At 39.4% G+C, this 21,968-nt stretch overlaps 1 protein-coding gene across 2 annotated transcripts in view; it reads left to right on the top strand.

Annotated features, from left to right (window-relative positions):
• The first annotated feature begins 4,979 nt into the window (after positions 1–4,979).
• stk11ip (serine/threonine kinase 11 interacting protein) overlaps positions 4,980–21,968 on the top strand; it is a 41,184-nt gene continuing 24,195 nt past the window's right edge. For both annotated transcript variants that reach the window (XM_085347957.1, XM_085347956.1), the window contains exons 1-19: positions 4,980–5,133; positions 5,431–5,498; positions 8,341–8,543; positions 8,634–8,708; positions 8,803–8,898; positions 8,977–9,084; positions 9,171–9,242; positions 9,345–9,474; positions 9,788–9,891; positions 11,468–11,557; positions 11,802–11,843; positions 14,286–14,456; positions 14,545–14,626; positions 14,869–15,372; positions 15,526–15,743; positions 15,847–15,957; positions 17,306–17,546; positions 20,256–20,413; positions 20,510–20,762. In XM_085347957.1, coding sequence (XP_085204083.1) covers positions 5,432–5,498; positions 8,341–8,543; positions 8,634–8,708; positions 8,803–8,898; positions 8,977–9,084; positions 9,171–9,242; positions 9,345–9,474; positions 9,788–9,891; positions 11,468–11,557; positions 11,802–11,843; positions 14,286–14,456; positions 14,545–14,626; positions 14,869–15,372; positions 15,526–15,743; positions 15,847–15,957; positions 17,306–17,546; positions 20,256–20,413; positions 20,510–20,762 — 2,725 coding nt within the window. In that variant the 5' untranslated portion in view covers positions 4,980–5,133; position 5,431. The remainder of the gene's footprint in view (positions 5,134–5,430; positions 5,499–8,340; positions 8,544–8,633; positions 8,709–8,802; positions 8,899–8,976; positions 9,085–9,170; positions 9,243–9,344; positions 9,475–9,787; positions 9,892–11,467; positions 11,558–11,801; positions 11,844–14,285; positions 14,457–14,544; positions 14,627–14,868; positions 15,373–15,525; positions 15,744–15,846; positions 15,958–17,305; positions 17,547–20,255; positions 20,414–20,509; positions 20,763–21,968) is intronic.

Raw genomic sequence — 21,968 nt, 5'->3', positions numbered from 1 at the left:
GTGGGGGTGTGTGTGGGGGGGGAGAGAAGGAGCAGAAATGTGCACGCGAACAGGTGAAGCCGGGGGGCTGGGAGGTCTGCTGGGTCCTACACATTCCCAGGTTTGCTCTCGGGGCCAAAGAAAACTTGTGTTCATTAGGGGGGAAATAGGAAGATTATAAGATTTCCTTCACGGGGAAGAGCAGTTGTGACACTTTCTCATTATATTTCTCGATGGCGTGTTTTATTGGAAAGATCAAATCATCATCATTATCTTTAAATGACCTGCACTGCTGCTCCCCAGCTGAACCAGTTACATCAGACCTTTTTTATGGCCGTATCAAGGCAAAATTAACCTCTTATAGGCGATTACTGGCAAACTATTCAAAAATGAAAAACAGGTTTGTTTGTTTTTTACCAAAAGCGATGTGAGGCTTGAAGTTGAGCTCAAAAAAGAGAGAGAAAAAGACAGCTTGCATATTCAAAGACTACTTTACATTAGCCTGTTTGTTTCAATCAGCACCTTCTCCCCTCAACTCCCAAGAATGTATAAACAAACAAACAAACAAACAAACAAACAAACAAACAAAAGGACTATGTGCAGAGTATTCCTTACATGGAAAGACATCCCCACAGTGGCTGACATGTCAATTGACACTCAATTAAAATTTGCCAGCTGCTACCAGCCTATATACCTGTGTACAGTGATGCTACTGTGTGTGTTACACAGCAGTGTTTCCTATTGATTGGCGAGGCCAAGCCTTGAGGTGTCGCGCTCGCCCGCTAAACAAGCGCCATATTAACCCCGTCCAGTGCACCAGACTAATAGGTGTTTATCCAAGGGCCCAGAAATAGAAACGGCATGTGTAACCTTACTCCGCAGATATAAATGCAGATTATTTTGTTTTGTGGGTACCCACTGATTTCATGCTATTTAGCCCCATTCAAGATCGGCATCCCTGGCTCACCTTGGAGGTATGGGGAGGGAGAAAGGGCACATTTGAAGCTGCTTTATATCTCGGGGGTGTGAGTTAGGGGGATGCATAAAAGGCTGTTTGCACATAGAACCTCATATGTCATTTTACAAAAACCATGGATGGAAAAGCAGTGGGGAGAAAGCCGGTAATGTGTCTGGGATGGTCACCAGCTTATAGGCCTAACACGCCACAGTATCTGCCCCTGTGTGCAAAGTGATCCCCACCAAGGTCAGTTACTTAAATTCCTCCCCATGGACTTATTAAAAAAAACACAAACTCTGGATAAATTCTACATTTATAGAGACAAATATGGGATCACTGATGTGCTATGTGCTTCAGTCTGTATACAGAGGGAGTTCTTTATGTAAGAGCCCATCCCGGAAATGGATACAATCACCCCAGGGGGCACTTGAATAATAAATAAATAATAGTTATACAGCAAAACATTATTATTCGAATACATGGGAAAATAATAGGTAAGTAAGGAACAGGTAAATAATAGGTAAGACTGTTCTAGGCCAATAATAGGTAAGTAAATACTAGATAAGAAAGTACTAGGTAAGTAATACGTAGGTAAATAATATGCCAGCAGTAGCTAAGTAAGTAATAGGTAAGTACGCAATAGGCAAATGTGTTTAAAAAATGTTTCTAATAGAATTTGCAAACAATATAAAGAAATTAAATGATTAGCCCTGATAAACAGCTGGCTAGAATTATGGCCAAAACGTTAGAAAAGTCTAACTAAACTCTCACATAAGCCAAAAAGAAAAAAATATTAATTAATGACTAGATTTAGTCAAATCATGAATAAACTGAACAGAGTTGCAGATAAAAATAGTACATGAATTACTGAAAGAGTAAGCCAGTAAACATAGCTGAACAGTTCAAACTGTTAGCAGAATTTTTGTTTGAGAAAACAGTAATCTGGAAGTAGTTCAGATCACATTGAGATCAGATCAACATGAGAGGTGTTGCTGATGACAAGGCTCGTGAATCTATCGGTGAGGTCATTGCCGATATATTAGATAGGAAATGTATATGCTTCAATAGCACTTAAAGCACATAAATACCTAATTAAAACTAAAAATTCCTAATTTGAATAAGCCAATAGAGTTCCATCTATCTTGAAAAGAATCTCTCATTGTTGATGAATTATTCAAACTCCTATCTAGCCAGTGGAGAGATGAATCACTATCTTACCGATTAATATGATGTATTTAGTTAATTTTACACTGCTAGGCCTCACTGCAAGCCTGTTACTTTACAGTCATCTCTAATTTCAAAATGCATTGTCATTTAAAACAAATAAGAATAAAACCGAGTTTACTAAGGTTATTGGACTCTCCTGGCATCTTATCAGTGAAAACAAGTCCATTTTTTACACTTTGACAATGAATGAGTGCACTGTTTAAAGTCTGGCTTTGATTACTGACTTAAATACAGTTTCCCTTTACTTGGATTACTGATTGGATAAGTAAAAGCAATGAGCAGGGAGTTAGGAAAATAATATATCATCCTGTTAGTGGGGTTAGTGGGAGTTACCAAGGTCACACGAACAGCAGATACGCAGCTGGATTATGACTTCATATTGTAATTAACTGTCAAAACTAGTAGACATGCATGCATGGGTAACCTCTTCCTCCCAGATGAAGGTGATCCACTTCATACATTATGTAAAGGTTCAAAGGTTTGCTGATGCTGACCTCTAGTAGCACTATGACTAAACTGCATGTGGAATGTATTGTACTTCATTTCTGCTGTATGAAATTTAGAAGGGTTACCACCTGGAGGTTTGAAAACATGTTTGATAACATCAGTGTCACTGAATCACGGCCATGAGGCTTTCATTTATTGTCTGCGGTACAGGTTTTTTTTTATTTGGCCAAAGTAAAATTATTAGCATTTGTGCAAATCTCACTTTGGATTCTATTTTTTTTTAGGTGAAAAGAAAAATGTAAAATTAAATAAATAAAACTTTGGGACTAAGGGGTTAACTGAATATGCACTCAGGTCTCTTAAGCGGGTAAAACACACAGCATCTTACTGAATGGAAATGTTTACCAAATTACAGAGCATAAATCCTTACATGGAAATGTTCGCTTCACAAGTCCCAAATGGAAAAATGCTTGTGTGTTTGTGTGTGTGTGCGAGAGAGTATGTTTGTTTGCTGCCTAGCAACAAGTGATGCATGTGCAAATTAGGAAAGTTCCTGCTTTATTTGCTCATGCAAATCATTGTAAAGTATCTGTTATGAAGCCAAAAGTGTTACCCAATAAAACAAAAGGGCTGCTGAAAACTGCTTTCCTGGTTTAGATCAGTTAAGTGTACAGAGGTTAAAGCTTGTCACCTGGTTACATGCTATGTAATCACTGTACATGGACGTGATTGTCTTGTAAACCTTCACAGTATTCTTGATTATATTCAGATTTATATTCTGCTTTCTATTATAGTTGACCTACCTGCTAAAATCAAGCTCATGTTGGTTCACCACAAATTCAATTCAATTTAATCTGGTCTGTTTTGATATGAGTAGATGCGGTGCAAGCTCCAATGATGCCTCTTGGACACCCATCGAACTCTGTTTTTTATTGGTTGCCATGGCTGGAATCTGATTGGACCAACACCCGCCAGCAGCTGTAAAACCACAGCTACCACAGGGTCTGTGTCCTATTATATGGGCTTTTAAAGGGAAGAAGCCAGAAAAAGTCTTTAGTGCATGACCTTTGAAGGGTCCATGTAAGATTTGCAACACTTCTGCCTGACTTCATCTTAACTTTATGTATATATATATTTTTATTTTATTTGCTTTTGGTTTTCAAGCACAAAGTTAAAACACATATAGTATATACTGCTACTTATGCACAGATGCTCATTTTCTATGGTTTTGACATCTGAAAGTTGTATATATCCTCGCTGTTTGCAGTTTTGTATTTATTTCTATTTAATACAGACCATTATATGGAATCTAGCCTCTTTGCTGCAAGTGCTCCACCCAGTGGCCACAGACGTTTAAATTTCAACTATACATCATGTCGAGAAATGTTTTAGCACATGACAGAACTTTTTATTGATGAAAAAGTAGAAAATCTCTTTTTAAAAAAAGTTCTTATGCATTTCTATTTTTGTGCCTTTTAAGTAGAACGAAAAGAACTGCTTTTATAGGCTTGCTCTGTCTTAATCGTTCTTTCAGTATTTTTTGGCCATAGTTTACATCTTATATATGTATAAAAATATGTATTTTTGAATTATTGTAAGATCATAACAGAGCTATTATACTTTTGTATTTTCTTAAATCAGTTTTATTTTTGTTTCTGTTTTCTTGTTTTTAAAATTCAGATTCAGTCAGTTTCCTGATCGGGTTTGCTCATTTTAGTTTAGTTTTTATTGTTTAAAATTTTTTGTTTAAAAATTGTAATACTATATAGAGGACATATGCTGAAGTCAAGATTCAGGAAAATCTGCATAGGTATTAAAATAAAAAAGCACCACTTTTTGAAGCCAGTACTTTAAGTCTTGCAGACATAAGTATCAGGTCATCAAAGCCTCATCAGGCAAGCTGTAATAACAAACTTTACCAAACTGACAAAGAGGAAAACTAATGATATTTATTTTCTCTAAATAGATTTTTAACGTTTTAGTAAATTTCCACATTTTACAAAAATCATCTCAGTTAATTTTTATTATTTTTAAGGGCCACTTTTTATTCTTATTTCAGTTAACAACAATTTTTGCACATCTAGTTTTAGTTTATGTTTGTTTAATTTTAGTATAATAACCTTGAACTGAACGTTTGACCTTTTGACTATATGCAGTGACATTTATATTTATCTTTAATGTGTGCCTTTATTCAAACTGTGAGGATTTTTACTATTATTATGAATAATAATAATATTAAGAAGAAGAAGAAGAAGAAGAAGAAGAACGATTTTAAAAAAGAAGAAACTTTATTATTAATGGGCGCGTAAGAGTCATACCTTTTGGTATAACGAGGCTACCGTACACGCTTTCAGTTCCGTCATGTGACGGAGGTAAAAAATGTCAACATCACTCTGCGCTTGATTGCCACAATAACAAATGAGCACCATAACGTGGCGTTTCTTTGTGCGCCAAAATTAATATGCTCTACTATAACTAACACCTTGATGTTAGCAATCCGGCTGTCGGCTGTCATTGCACAGGTATGTCGTTTTGCTTACTTATCGGGATACTTTAGCCGAGCTAACTGCTAGCAATAGCAGAGTTTTGGATGCCTATGTCAGTTAGCGTGTCTCTAAAGCTTTGAACGCTAACTACATTAACACGGAAAAAGTGCTTATTAGCCCGAGGCTGTGGTATAGTTGTCTGTAGTCGTCTTTTGTTTTTATCAAATCCGCTGAAACAACAGCACGAAACGTACTGAACGCGTGCAAGACAAGCTTTTCTGTTTTTAATTTCCGTGAGTTGTGTACTCAGGACTATTTCTTGAATTCTTACAGGATGGCTGCACTTCAGACGGGCCACTCTCCTCTCGTACATAGCTTGGCCACGCTTCTCCGAAATAACGGTATGTGCCAGTGTGACACTGTTCCCTTTCCGTACAAGATCCGTCCAAAAACAGCAGCATGACACAGGATCATGAGGCGGCTAACTCATGTTGACAGGTTCAGGACCATCCAGGTTCGCTCTGTGAGGAAACATAATAATCTAAGAGCCTTCAACCCTTCCCCCCACCCCAAAAGCTGATTGCGCTTTAAGCTATTTCAACAGACGATGTATGAGATAATAACTGAGCCAGCCTAATCCCCTATTCATTAATAATGTAGGGGTTTTACAGTCTGTTTACAGATAATGTTTTCCTTTTAATTTGTCTGAGGAGTTATTTGAAAGGGGGTGTTATATTATTGAGAGAAATCAACCATCCATCTATTGTCTTCCACTTATCTGATGCTGGGTCACATTCACAGCAGCCATACTTTCGAGTCCCTCCTGGGGGATCCAGAGGCGTTCCCAGATTTAACCATGCACGATAAAGAAATGCTGTTGTTTTAAATGAAAGAAATCTGTCAATAAGCATTGTGTGCTTAAATTGTAAGAAATACATGTGTAAAGTTTCAGAACAAGATTTAGTTGCTCATCGCTGAGACTGTCCTGTAATTATAAAACTAAGTTTTCGTTAATTTATAGAAAATAGGAAATCATTTTCTGTGCTTTTCATTTTCTGTGATTTTCAGTAAAAATGGCATCAAGGTAATTTTTACTATGGGCCCGCTGTAAAAAGAAGTTCCTGGAGCAGATAGTGCTAAATTTAAACAACCTTTTCTGTCATTTAAATGTTTATCTATTACTTAATTTCTGAATGTCCATGTGGGAGGTTTTTATCACTAGAACAAAAACTTATAAACTTATTAAAAAAATTGATAAAAAGTCCAAAATTTATGCCCTCCTTCACATTTTTCGAAACTGTCCAGTGGAGCCTTTGTTGTAACGATTCTGTGCCCGGGCCTTAAGTAATTACCTCACCTCTAAGGCACAGTCCAGGTAAAGGGTGTATTCACTGCCTTACTCTTTTGGTTGTTACCCAGAAGTCATGACCACAGGTGAAGGTTGTGGACGTAGATGGATCAGTAAATCGAAACTGTCTTCACCACAACGGCCTGGTTCAACAGCCGGGTTTCTGCTGACGCCGCGCTAAACCGTCTGTCGAGCTTCCCAACACTCGTGAATGAGATCCCATGATATTTGAACTCACTCGCCTTGAGGCTGCCTCTCTTTCCCAACCCAAATAGAGCATTGCACTGTTTTCCCAGCAGTGAACCGCTTCGTCAGACTCAGAGTCGCTGGCTTTCATGCTCGGCTGCAAACCGCTCCAGTGCATGCTGATGGTCATGCACTGATGAAGCCAACAGAACCACATCATCACCAAACAGCAGGGATGCTATTCTGAGGTTCCTCCTGTCCACAGAACTCTCCAATATGAACTAAATACATGAATGAGAGTGGTGTTAATAGTTCACTGATAATGATTCATTTTCAGAAATGCAAATTATTTAGCCGACATCAGACCACTAACAACAGTATAATACGGTAGTTTGATTATGATTTTTTGTGTGTCTAACACACTCAGCCATTTGCCAAGTTTGTGATCACTAAAGCCTTTTTTCCACTGGCACCTACTCTGCACAGTTTCTGCATTTTTCAGTTACAAGTACCATCTCAATGTGGGTGGGGTCGTTACAGCAAGGCTGCCCAAACATCTCAAGACCTCAGTAGTATGCGCCACAAACACAACACATCAAGTGAAGGTTTTGGTGGGAGGCGTGTGTAAACACTTCCCTTGTTACCAGGTTTAAAAAATGGCAGGTTTGAGTCTTGGGAAGGAGTCGCACTCGTGTCTCTTTCAGTGTAGTCGCTGCCTGGCCGATTAGCGGCATGCCGTCCATTGACGTCACATTTTTGGCTCAGATTGGCTCGCTTAGAACCGGGGCCAAAGTGATACTAAAAAGTATGTGGTACCAGCTACTACCACCTAATGGAAAACCTTAAAAACTGAGTCGCGCTGAGTAGAAGTTGGTGAAAAAGAGGCATAGCTACCTAAATTACTGAGCTCTACTGACATCCAACAACAATAATATTCAGGTGGATGCTTCCAAATCTGTAGCACTGCATTGGAGCTACTCATTCATTCTGTAGCTGACTAACTTGCGGAGGTGGGAATCACCATACATCCCACGATACGATATTATCACGATACTTAACGCACAATACGATATTATTGCAATTTTTAAAAATATTTTGCGATATTCAGATTCTGTACATAAAGGTAAACTTTATCAATATTCATTTTATCTAATATCAAAGTCTCGCACTCAGTCTTTCTCTCATTTCAGTCAGTTTTATTGTTGAAAAACTGAACGGTTTGTATTACAGTCTAGTCCAACTGAACTGAATGCAACCATCTGGTACAATTATAGCTATTTATGAAAACTATGCAGCCCATTCAGCAACTGAAGAATTTGACAATAAATTAAAACAAAATATAATTTTACATTAAATAAAAAAAAGTTTTAAACTTAATTAAAATAAAACATGTCTTAAATTAAAATAAGTAAACTGTCATGTTTATTGCTGCCAAAAAAAAAGTTAAACACATTTGGACAGTGAAGGAATGTCAGGATTCTTGCTCAGAAAAAGGATCAACATGCTCTGAAGTCAGAGTTCCAGTCCACAAAAACCTTTTTTGTAACAAAATATCGATTTCTGCTGTCCCTGTATCGATACATTATTAGCAAACAAAATATCACGATACTACACAGTATCGATTTTTTCCCCCACCCCTACTAACTTGTCACTTGTGAGTCAAATCTGGCTGATTACTTTAAGCATGAAAGCTCGCTTTCACCCTTCAGGTGACATGGTGCTGGACGGCAGCAGCACGCTGACCCTGCCTGCTGCCACCTTGCAGCAGCTCACAAGGCTGTTTGAGCAGTACTTGCTATCCCGGAGCCAGCAACACGGGTTCCTCGCACTGCCCTCCCACCCAGCTGACACCGCTTCGCTGCTGCAGCTGCAGTTTCTGTTTGACATCCTGCAGAAGACCGTTTCCCTCAAGGTTGGTTTTAACCCAGAACTTGGTTCTTTCACATTGAGTCCCAAAAAGTTGGCCCTGCCAACTAATTTCTGACTCGCTGTGTGTTTGCAGCTCATCAACCCGCTGGGTGTGAGGCTCAAGTCTGTGTTAAAAATTTTCCCTTTCAAGTCTCTGAAGTGTTTGGAGGTAATGTGTGAATACTTCCTACTTTCACTTCTTGTTGTTTAAGGTCACAGGTCTTTTACATTATAACTCGTCCCTGCTTGTTCTTCCTCACCAGCTGAAGAGAATCCCCCCTCACTGTCTCGAGGGCCTCAGAGGAATTTACTCCCAGCTGGAGGTTTTTACCTGCTCAAAAAGCCTCAGTTCCTTGGAGGTACTCCCAGCCGGTAGCATGAGCAGGTTTCATGAGAGGACCAAAAAGCTCAGTGATTTATATGATGTGCATTTTTAGGAGCTGCTCTCTCTGTGTGGAGGTGATCTGAGCTCAGCACTACCGTGGCTTGAACTTCACACCCTGAACTTCAGCTACAACTCCATAGTTTGCCTTGACCAGTCACTGGTGAGACAAGCAAATACACAGATGTGTCATTACTGATTCATAAGCATAAGGTTTCTATCCAACCTCAACTTCTTCAAATCTTACAGAGTTTACTGAATGTCCTGAAATCTTTGGATCTAAGCCATAACAAGATTCAGGAGTGTGCTGAATTCCTAAAGGTTGGATTGCTATCAGCATTTGGTTACATAGAATCTAAGCTTTATTTGTTTATTCTGCAATTTACAGTAATCTTGTTTTACTTTATTTTTGCTTTCGCCCAGGCTCTGACTGAGCTGGAACACTTGAACCTGGGCTACAACTGCCTGCAGAGGGCGCCAACACTCGGTATGAGTGCTAGGGCCAAGCTGGTCACACTCATCCTCAGGAACAACGAACTGGAAACCATCAACGGTAGGAACAACTGTTATCAGTCGCAGGCTTCCCGTACTCTTCTTAAAGCCCAATTTACCTTCTCAGCAAAGAGACCAAATAGTGATGAAGCTGGTAGATGAGGAAGCAGCGTGAAGATATACAAACTTTATTGCCACTGTTTTGTAAGATAGTTTTCTTCATCACACAGAGACATTTTTAATAAGGGAAAAGAACATGAGAATTTAATTACACAACTTAATGTTTGGTCATTTTTTTCCTTTAAAACCAGTGCTCTTGAACTTGTGCATGAGTTTGAATTCACTTGCATCATTGGCATCTCTCATCAAAACAGGCGTGGAACAGTTGTCTTCTCTCCAGCATTTAGACCTGGCCTACAACATCCTGCTGGAGCATTCCCAGCTGGCTCCTCTCTCCCTGCTGCACTGCCTCAACACAGTAAAGATGCACACATGCACACATTTATCCTTAGATGATCAAATTTACATGACACTTTGTTACTGCTCCCAGTGAGGTCAAGCGATTAGGGCTCATTGTTTTTAAATCTGCTTGTTAGCAGGTTTCTTCAACCATTTTGGATGGATTTGCATGAAAACGTTACAAAAGTGGGGCTGGGCTAAACTGCTGGAATTCACCAGGATCCAGTATTTGTTTTTTGTTTTTGTTTTTTGAAAGAGTCTGTAACATTGCGATACAGAGGAAGCATTTTACCTCACATCTCTAGAAAATACTAATGAGGTTGACTTTGAGGTCCCCCAGCTGCCTGAGCTTATAGCGGCATAACTAAACAATGGTTTAAAGGTGCAATAGCCATTTTCTGAGTTTATGTTATAGAAAAATAAAGTTGTACTCATCAATATACACAGATTAGTGTGTAATTACATCTTCCAACAAACTGATGTGTTCTTATAAACTTAGATTTAACCCATTAAAAATGCACAGGCGCCGGCACTGGTTTGTGCCACAAACATCTTGAATACAGTGGACGTCACTGTTCTGCCTAATCATATTTTATCTACGTGGTTAGAGACTGGCCACATACATCCCAAAGAAGGAGAGAACTCGTAGCCATTCCCATGCTGTTCAGGCAAATTTGAATTTGTATATGCACCTTCAGACTCTAGATATGAAGGTTCATACTTTGTGTTTTATCGTCTAAGAAGGGGTCCCCTCCACTGACAAACTGAAAACAGGAAGGAAGGAGGCAACACCACCAGTATCTTAATAGAATATCATCCTCTTCTTCCTCACCTCAAGCCCCTGCAGAACTGAAGTCAGGGCCCTAACACAAAAAACCTGGCAACAGATTAGATGCAAAATCCCCCCATTTCTGTACAGCTGATGAAAGCTGGATGAACAATGACAGCTGGTTATAAGCTAATGTTATGCCAGCTAATGTTAGGCTTTAGCCCTGTGACACAGTTTGATTACATTCCCACATTGTATGGCAGTTTATTCACTAAGTTTCACTAACAGCAGCTAACAAAGGCTAACCGAAGCTAACAGCAGCAAAAACACTGACAGAAACGTTCAGGATATCTTGAACAACTCACCTCAGTATCGCGCTAATCAAATAGAAGTAAACTTCATTGACTCATCGACTTGTATCAGACTCTTTTCACAAAGATTTATAGCCTCACCCACAGTAAATAGGCATGTACATATATTGACAGCTGAGGTAAAGTGTGGACTGACAATCTTTACGATTTGATATCCCTGTGTTGGTCCTACATCATCATCATAACAATAGTGGTCCAGCATTAACGTCGCAGCTGACCAGTGGCATCTGAGCACTTAGCTAACATTAGCCAGGAAGTTAGCTAATGCTAATAAAAGAGTTGAATTCAGTTAACTTCAATCAGCAGTCTACTGACATCTAATGGTGAGGTTTTACACAAAAAACTTTAAAGTCATGTAATCTAGCCTAAGATTTTCTGCCTCCTTGTCTCAAACTGGGAGGTTTTTTTTCCATAGGTGAGTAGCTAAGAATGCAAACTCTACTGTCTTTTTTCAGTTGAATCTGGAAGGAAACCCACTGTACTTCCAGAAGACCCACCGCACCTCCACAGTCAGACACCTCTCGCCAAAAGCTGCCAACACCAGAGTGAGTGATAAGAATTGTAACTGAATGTATTATGCATATATATACTTTTAAAGTTTACCTTACATTTCCAAAGAAGGATGGAAATGTGATGTGAAAGTATTGTTTTTAAGTTCTAGTAGCCTCTGGGTCATCTGTTCTCCAATTTGTCACAAAGTGCAGCTTTGCTATTCACACAAAGGTTTGAGCTTTGCCTTTCTTGTTTTCACCCAAAATTTCAGGCATTCCCTTTTTTCTTTCTTTATAGCTCAAACTTGATGGCACCCTACTGTCCTCATCTGAAATATCAGTGAGTCTCACTCTTAACATCACTTCATCATCTCACAGTTTAAAAGCTTGATACTAAAGCAGATTCTCTTCAGAGTGACTCAAAAATTCATGCGGTGTAAATTGTTGCTACTTGCTACATTTATTTACTTTGTATTAGGGCTGCTCAATTAATCGAATTGTTTTTTTTTTGATCAAGGTCTTTTTATTGAACAAAGAATTGCTTCCAACAACAATTATGGCAATATTAACAAACAGTCCTGCCCCCCCCCTCCCCCCCCCCCCCCATCCAGAACTGTGTAACTAAAACCCAGCCAGAGAGGAAAGAAGAGATAAAATAAAATAAAATTACAGATACAAAGTAAATAATAAAATAAATGAACAACAGCAAGGGGAAAAAAAAACAACAACAAAAAAACCAAAACAACAAAAAAACCCAAAAAAAACCCCACTCACACGCACATTAAGCAATAGTATCCAGACTTAATCTTTCAAAGTAAGTAAGAAAAGGTTGCCATGTGTCATAAAACCTCTGAACCGAACCTTTTACAGTGTAGCGGATCTTTTCCAGCTGAGTATAGTACATGACATCCTTAACCCATTGCCCATATACAGGTGGAAGTGGCTCTTTCCATTTCAATAATATCATTCTATGGGCCAAAAGAGTGCAGAAGGCCAGAAGATCAGAGTGTGATTTGGAAAGACTAGCATCACAAGGCGCCACCCCAAAAATAGCTATAAACGGGCAGGGTGCAATTGGAACATCAAATATGTTGGACATGGTTTCAAATATGCTTTTCCAAAAGCTACCCAGTTTTGGACATGCCCAGAACATGTGAAATAGGGAAGCAGGCTCTCGTTTGCACCGGTTACATGTGGGGTCAAACCCATCCTTGATTTTGCTCAGTCTAGTTTTAGACCAATGGAGACGGTGAACAACTTTGAACTGAATCACCACATGTTTAAGGCAAATAGATGACGAAGAAATTCTATTGATTATCTTATGCCAAGTCTCATCTGCAATCCGTTGGCCAAGATCACTTCCCCATCGTTCCCTAAGTGATTGCAATGTGGACAGCCTAAAATCACTTAACAGCTCATAAACATCACTTATAACCCGCTTAGCATTTGGTTTAAAATCAAAAATATCATCCAAAAGGGATGGACATGGACAGGACGGAAAGCAGTCAGTATTAGAAGCAACAAAATTCCTGAGTTGTAGATACCTGAAAAAGTGTGACTGAGGGATCTTGAACTTGTTCACCAGCTGTTCAAATGAGGAAAAGATATTGTCCGTGAAAAGAGCAGTCATTGATGTTATTCCAAGCTTTGTCCATATGTTAAATGCCTTGTCCGTTAAGGATGGGGAGAACATGCAATGTCTATGCGGTGGTGCATTAAGAGAGAGTTCAGTCTGTTTAAAGTGCCGTCTGAGCTGATACCAATTAATCGAATTGTAATCACGATTACGATCTGGGCTTTCAACGATCATTAAAAATGACTGAGCCAATTATTAGCCCCTCCCTCGTGCTTTACTCTCGCGCTGCTCCGTGTGGCAAATCGAGCGCACCTCTCTGCATTTCGAACACGCGTCACAACACTGAGAGCAGCGGTCCCCAACCTTTTTTGCGCCACGGACCGGTTTATTTCCGACAATATTTTCATGGACCGGCCTTTAAGGTGTCGCGGATAAATACAACAAAATAAAACTAGTACCGGTACCAAAAAAAAGAAAATTTATTCATAACACACGTGAAAAGACCCAGGAAAACAGAGTAAACAATAAAAACGATAACAAAATAACGTTGAAAGCCGATTAAAAACCCTGAAAACTATACATTTCACACCTGAGCCTCTACTCTCGCGGCCCGCTACCGGTCCGAGGCCCGGGGGTTGGGGACCCGGGGGTTGGGGACCCGGGGGTTGGGGACCGCTGATTAAGAGGTCCCCCAACTCTAAGCAGAAGTTATTTGGAGAGGAGAGTGACTGCCATTGGTTGAAAAGAGAGGTAAAAAAAACTTCAGTGGTGTGGAAACATTATGGGTTCGCGGAGTCAGACGTGGATCAAGTAGACATAGTGTGTAAACTTTGCTACAGTGTCGTAGCTGCACCACAGAGCAACACTGCAAAGTTCACTAAACATAGATGTTTACATTTTTCATTTATTTTTTATATTGCAAATATTTGCACTGTTATCAGTATTTGCACACTATTTTATATTATTTTTTGACAATCTTTAAAGCCATCATTCAATACATTGTTATTGTTAAATAAATATCGTCAAATAATCGAGATCTCAATTTCAGTGAAAATAATCGTGATTATCATTTTTGCCATAATCGAGCAGCCCTACTTTGTAGCAAGGTATAATCTACATTTATTTGCACTGTATTTGGAAAAGAAAATGTGGAATTAATACTTAAAATCATTTGTGGTAGTAAAGTTGGAGTACTCTTCTCTGCAGGTTCTGCCAAAACCAGGGCCGCTGATGGTCCAGGTGCAGACTTTGCCTTCAGGTTACACCATGCCTGCAGAACGCAGTTACCAGGAAGCATCTAGTGGGATGGGGGAGCTGAGTGACAGCCTGTCCGTCGGCGAAGCGGTTGTCTCAAACCTTCGCAGAAGGAAAAATAGGGTGGGAGTGATGCTCTTTTGGGTGTTGATATGCTTTTTTTAGTGCTTTTCTCTGATATTTAATGAAAAATTGTCAATTTTTGTTTCAGAGTAAGGTGAAAGTGCGGAGGGCCAGTATATCCGAACCCAGTGATACTGATTATGAGTCCAGACCCTTGTCCTCCACACAGGGTTTGTTGTCAAAACATGTTTGCCGTCTAAAGTTTCAACATAAAGGCAAAAATTATGATTTACCTTGTACTGTAGTAATGGAGTATGCTCTTGTTAAATATTGCTAAAGTATCAAATAACCTTATCATATGCTCAACTAAGAAAAGTCATGCAAAGTCCAAGACTAAAAGTATAGAGGTGGATACGAGCATGAATGTTTGTTTTTTTTTGTTGTTTTTTTTCTGTTCTTTTTCCTCTTCTAGGCATCGTCCTTCAGCACCAGCAGGAGATTGAACGCATGTCCAGCTTCAGGGAACAACTCGGAGAAGACTGGCTAAGATATGAACACCATCTAGATGGAGCTTCACCCTTAACGCTCACCACCACTGTTAACCAGCAAACCTCCTGCTCTCAAACCCTCTCCAACGGCCTCACCACCACCATCGCTACTACCACTACATCTATCCCACAGCAGCAGCCATTGCCGCCGTCTTCCCACAAGGTCCCGGAAGTCCTCCCACCACCTATTCTTTCCTCTGAACCCAGAAATGAGGCCTCTGACGTGGATGCAGACCTGGAAATGGAGTCCACCTTGCAAGGTGGTCAGACCCCTCAGCTGACAGAGTCCACCTTGGATAACAGCATGGTAGATGGGCTGGTGATGAGCCAGGGAGTAGTGAGTTCACCTCAGCCAAGTCCAGAGAGCCACAGGTCTGCTAGAGCAGCAAGTGGCGAGACCAATCATGAAGAAGAAGAGGATTTAGGAGGTAGGGAGGTTGAAAATTGAGAAACATTTTAAACAGTATCTAACTCAATATGTGCTCGACTTAACAAAATGCAGTTATTCTGAAGGATAATCAGCACAAATCTCCTCCAGTTATGATCTGCTTTCTCTGACTACTACTTTTCTTTTCTCTTAGTGGACCTTTGTCACCCTCTGCTTGTTGGTGTCTTATCTGACAAAGAGGAGGGGCTTGGTGAAGGTCAGTGGCAGAGGAAGGGAAGAAGGGAGGTGTTCTTGTGCATCAAAAAGGGCTTAGTGCTTGAGATGGACATGCAGTGTGGCCAGGAGAGATGCCGTCTGGAGCTGGATAGCCTGGCTAAGGTGGAAACAACTGAGGCTGCGTGGACCCGAGGGGTATGAAAGGAGATTCTTCATCTTCATCTCTAACATCTTTACGTCTATAAAGGAAAATATAATGTTTTTATCAACTTGATAAATGACTTTGACTATCTTTCAGGATTTAGAAAATCAGTTTCCAGCTGTAGAACTTTACTTTGACTACATCAGCAAGGACAAACGAAGGAGACGCTACGTCCTGTTAGATGATGACCCTCAGCAAGCACTGCAGGTTAGCTGAAAAACTCTCACACATTTAAATTCATGCACACAAACTTCTGTTGCCAGGAGTGGTTGTTTGTGCTGTCAATTTTCCCACACATCAATGCGGATGACGTGCAAGGTGCGTACAATGAAGCAGTGTACGTAAATAAGAACACCCACCCACTGACTTCTTGGGACATGCTGTAGTTGTCTGGGCATGTTCACAGGCTGTCCTCTGCTCAGTCCATGTTACCTTTGTGTACCTGACGACAATCAACAGCAGTACAATCTAAAACCTGTGTCAGATGAAATGTTAAAAGCAGAAAGCTGTTCAGTTAATATGTAATGTATGTTTAAATACACACATAACTGAATTACGTGTAAAACCAAACGAGCACCTTGAGGTTCTACTTAAGGAAAGAACTAAGAATGACTGCTAGTTTCAGAAATTTGTCAAACGTAGTAGTTTATGGAAACCCATTCTAATATTTTCTCGAGTTCTCCTATCCTGTTAAGACAGGGGTGTCAAACTCAAATACACAGTGGGCCAAAACTCAAAACTGGAACAAAGTCGCGGGCTAACGTTAATATTTATTGAAATATATTTATTCCTCCAGATATAAGAATGAATCTTTTCTAATGGACTCAAAAACGTTTTGCTGAAAAACTGAATATGGAACAAGCAAAGCTTAATACTAAACAATATATATATTAGCTGTATAATACCAGTAGGCCAGCTCTGATAGTAATTTGGTGTGGCTTCGCGGGCCAAATGTAATTAGGCTGCGGGCCAGAGTTTGACGCCTATGTGTTAAGACATTTTATATAAATACTTCAGTTTTTAGCTTGCAGTCGCCTGTCAGAGAGAAAAGCAAAGAGAATGCTTGTATATCTCATGGGCTGCAGGCAGAAATGTATTATTACCACCTTTCTCTCCTCCAGAATTATTTCTTATTTTTTATTTTGCTGATCAGGTTCTGACTGACATATTGTCTAATAATAAGGTGCAGCCTGTTGTGGAGCACCGCACAAACTTAAGATGTAGCTCTCCATGACAGTCCCAGTTTCTCATGCGGCCTCGTGGGAAAATTGCCTGCCCATGTTTGATATGAGAATCCTCTATTGTAACAGTATATCTGTGACATAAAATAACACAAAGCATTATAGGTACCCTTTAATTTTCTATATAATTTTTTTGTGTAGTTACAGGAAAAAGTTAATATTGTCTGGAATGTGTGGAGAATGCTTGTATATCTCTGAACTGCTGTAAAAAATGTATTATTACCACCTTTGACTCCTGCAGAACTGTTTAGTGAGCAGAAATGTCTTGGTTTTCCTGCTTGTTAACAAACATTTTTTTTTTTTTTGCTGACCAGGCTCTGACTGACATACTGTCTAATGTGGTGGAGGAAAACCAACGCCGGGTTTCTGAGCTCTGTCACAGCTGCATTCGCCTGCAGTGCCTTCGCTGCAGGTCAGAATTCATTCTTCAGGGAGGGGACGATGAAGAGGAAGCCGGTGAACGAACAACGAAGAGGAGAGGAGCTGTGATGCTATCAGAAGGTGTGCAGGAACAGGACGGGGAGGAGCTGATAGAGGCACAGTGGGCCAGCAAAGGTGAGAGTGAGTTCCTGCAGCGTTCATCGTCAACAGTTGATAAACAGACACAGGAAGAGGCACTCAGTAAAGTGAGTGTTATATGTATATAACACTCCAGGCAGATAAAATCAATATTATTCTTTCTTTAAGTATTTTTGCATGTTTTCTCTTTAAATTGGCATCCATAAAGTTAAAATGTGCAGAGGAAAAAATGTACAAACAGCAAAAAGAGTTTAAGAAAAACCTTTTGATCTGTTTGCACTAGCCAGATGTTTGGAGCTGTTTTGAAATGGGGAAAAATGCACTTAAGGCAACAAAATGCACTTTTGTTAAAAAAATACAACAAAAAAAATAGAAAACTGCCAAACCAAGGTGATATCTGGCTTTAGTTTATAGCTGAATCTGTCATCGTCACATGTGAGAGGAGCCCACACACACATGTGCACAGACATGCACACTACAACACTCATTCTGATTCATCCATGAAACTGAGTCATCCCTGATGAATCATGGTCACTCTCACGAACTAAACTATCCTTAAATAGCCAAGTACTAGATGTTTCTAGATGAGGAGATTTTATTTATAAAGCACCTTTTGTATACAAAGAGAGATTAAATGTCTTGCACAGAGAAATTAAATCGTTCCAAAAAAAGCACAGACAGGTCTATAAAGAGGTAAAACAATCTTGTGCTCATTTCCAGCTCCATATGTTTTTTCTTAGACTCTCCTAGAGTAGCTTTGCATGATTAACAAAATAACCCTTAGTTCTCTTTGAGCCCTAAGCTTTCTTTTTTTAGCCAGTGCTTTTCAAACTGTGGGTCAAGCAATAGTGGTGGGATACATAGCTACAGCACGTCGTCGGTGGAAGACCAGGGTCAAAATACACAATAAATTGAATGATAAAAATAAACGGTGAAGAGTTTGCTGCTGCTGTCTTGCTAACCTCAGGTTATTAAAGTTCAGCTGGGCTGGTTCTTTATTATTAATGAAAATGGGTGGTGAGTAAATTATAGGTTTACTTATTTTCACAGGCAAACAGGCACAAAGCACTGTGAACAAAAAGATGCCATTTTGGTCATAATGGCCAATAAAAAGATATAATAAAGGGCAGTTTAAACTAAAATGAGCAGTTTAAACATAAATAAATGATAATAATTCAATAATCCGGTGGTGGGTGTGAAGCTTTACTTTTTGGACTCTGATCTAGGGGATGGCCAAAATGTCTCAGAATCACTGCTTTAAGCCAACTTTCATATACATTTCTATACCCTGCAAACAGAAGGTCTGTGAGTCAGGAGGAAACTAAGCCAAAAATGTCCACCATTTTTATCTTGTTTATCAAGATAAAAATGGTGAATAATGCAGTAAGATAATGAATAATGCTATAATAGTAAGAGGCAGATTTTTTTAATGATTAATATATGTGGGTCTGCAGGTTTTGTGCTACCATAAAAACCAAAGCAGAAATGACACAAGGTCACACATTGCGAGTACCAAATTCATTTGATTTCAGAGTACTTGCCAACTATCAGTTTCCCATGATTTCACAAGACAAAATGTTAGTTTTAGACAGCCTCTCTCGAAGCGTCAAACACGTTATCTCGTGGATTCCATAGCCAAGAGTTCCCACTTCAGCAGGATGCAGATAATAGTCATCATTCCAGCAGCCTCCTACCCGCAATCCAACCAAACCTGACATTAAGACCTGCACGGGCTTGTACAGACTGTGTTCAACAAATGTTTGGAGAGTTTTTTTTGGAACCATACACCTTTTGTTAGTGTGCTTAGTCTGTGGTTCTGCTGACATTTTGGGCAACAAAAGATTTTTTCACGTTGCACGTGTCTGGACGTAGACAGTTGTTTGCCTGTGGGTTACAGAATACACTCCTTGTAGATAAAATATAATCTCCTTTGACCTGAAACATATCCATGCATGTTTTCTGTCACTCTCCTCTGTTGTTTTCAGATTTCTTTTAAACATCCTGTTATTCTTGAGTACAAAACCTAAGTTCAAACAGGTTTATTATACAACCCTTGTCTTTTTGTATCTTGACATGAAAAATATGTAACAACATATCTTGATTAAAAAACAATACATCTTGATTTCCATACAGTTGTTACAGTAACTTTGTTAAACTGGACCTATTTCTATCTCTTGGATATTACAAGAGAAGCTCTGCATGAGTCACAGGTTAGAAAAGTCGTATCTTTTACCGCGTCTTGGTGTAGCTACTCCATTCATCTACTGAATGAAGAAAGGCCTTTTAGTTCCTTTCTCTTCAAGGCCACCCTCCCATTAAGCCTACTCTTTTTCTCAAATTTGCTGCCCCTCGCAAACAGAAGGTTTGAACAGCAGGTTGCCAGGGCTTCTTTAGCCTGTTTTGGAGAGCCTCACCAATAAGCTTATATAGAGGTACAGCCTGTTGTGGAGGGCCTCACCAGTAATCTTTAAAAGAAGTGCAGCCTATTGTGGAGGGGTACACCAAGAAATGTAAGAATAGGTGTGGCCTGTTTTGGAGGCCCACACCATTAATCTTATAAAGATGTGCCGCTATCTGCAACAGTCCCAGTTTCTCATGATCCAGATATACTGACCTCATTATTTGAATATTTTTTTAGCAACGTTTAATATGAGATTGCATCATTGTAATAGTGTTTTTATGACATAAAATAAGGAAAAACCTTACAGGTCCCCTTTACTATATACTTTTTGTGTGTATTTACAGGAAAAAGTCAGATTTGTCCAGAATGTGGCAGTGACCATGTTGTCCAAGTGGCTGTTCAAACGTCTCCCTACAGCAGTACACCCATCCAGCGTTCATTCAGGACCGACAGTGACGATGACCATCGGGACATAACTGTGAGCATGCAAAGTGCTAATAAGGTATTTCCCATATGTTAAATTATTCACTGTCTTTTGCCATGTCTCCTGCGGTAATTGATTTTCAGAATTGTTAATGTTTTCTTTGTTCTACATCAGGATGATTACACAGATGCTAGTAGCAGCAGCAGTCCCATCCCAGAAGCTGTTACCGCAGCAGAAGAGTCCATGTTTGTCACTGCCCAAGGAAGCTCTTTCTTCATTGGAGATAGTCCAAGTCAGACCAGTCACCTTTCCTGCAACTCAGTGTGCCAAAGTAGAGAGGACCTAGCAGGCAGCTACCACTACACCACTACTGGTGCTACACCACCTCAAGTGCAAGCACAGCCTGCAGAAAGGTCCACCCCTAATGGTGAGTCTGCCCTTTGAAGACAATGCAAGTAATGAGGGTCCAGGTTCATACATTAAATCCGCGTCTATGTCGTTTGAGCTGTTCAGCCAGTAGATTTCAACCCAGGACAGGACTTACTGTGACAGAAAGACAATACTAACCTGACATTTAACTACATACACAAAATGGAAATACACTAAGGTCTTAAAATAGGAATTTTAACAAAACATTTAGAACAAATAAAATAAATTCAATACAACAATTCAGACTACTAATGAAAGTTGCATGTAAGTAGTAGGTTTTCACTTGAATAGGGTTCAGCAGATTGCATCACCACTAATCTTTTTTTAACCATATGGATTTAAATTTAGGAACCAGTTCATGTGTTTTTCTCTTCAGATCAAACTGTCTTAGCCTCCCTTCCTCCTCCTCACTTTCAAACATCATATAAACACAAAAATAACTAAAGCATAAAATTAAATGTTCAGGCCTTTGTTTTCTCTTTGTTTTTTGTTTTCTTTGGCTCATGGCACAATATTTGGATACATGTTACACTGTGACATTTGTATATGCTCACATGTTATTGTTTATTACAGTACCCTAACTACTGGTTTCGGTGTGTACTGTACTTCACAATGGCCATTTGAATTGTGTGGTCTGTAATGGGATGATTAAAGGGAATCATTTATTACACCCACATACAGGTAAAAAACAAAAAAAGACAGATTGAGTGACAGAATCACTTTAGGACCACACATGTGGCACACTAATTAAAGTGGCCTTGTGGATTTTGCTGTGTGGGGAAGGTAAGAGGAGCTGAGAATTAGATATAATCAGATACTACAACGAGACGTTCCCTATAGCCTGACATTCACAGTCATCTAGACCTCCAAAGCGAAGCTGATTGGATAAATTATCTGTCAACAGGGTATCCTGGAAGATTAAATAAGCAATTGGTGTTGTTGTTGTTTTTATGATTAGTTCATTGGGTGCATAGATAAAACTATAGTCATAAAATGTATATATAATGAATTCACATATGTTGTTTTTTTTAAAGATATTCATGGACTTTGAGATGTATTCTTTATTTCTTTATTGTATCACAAACTCATGTGATTTAGGATTTTATAAATGTCTGTTATTTATGTCGGGGGAGGGGGGGGCTTTTAGACAGTCTGTGTTTGTGGATGAACAACTTCATTAACTTTGTACTTACTAATATTTAAA

This window comes from Diplotaxodon limnothrissa, linkage group LG23 (assembly GCF_057381915.1).
Source record: "Diplotaxodon limnothrissa isolate DT_005_m linkage group LG23, D_limnothrissa_male_GT1.1, whole genome shotgun sequence".
In the NCBI taxonomy this organism is placed as follows: Eukaryota; Metazoa; Chordata; class Actinopteri; order Cichliformes; family Cichlidae; genus Diplotaxodon; species Diplotaxodon limnothrissa.
The sequence above is the reverse complement of the archived record's forward strand: the minus strand, read 5'-3'. Positions and strand labels throughout refer to the sequence as shown.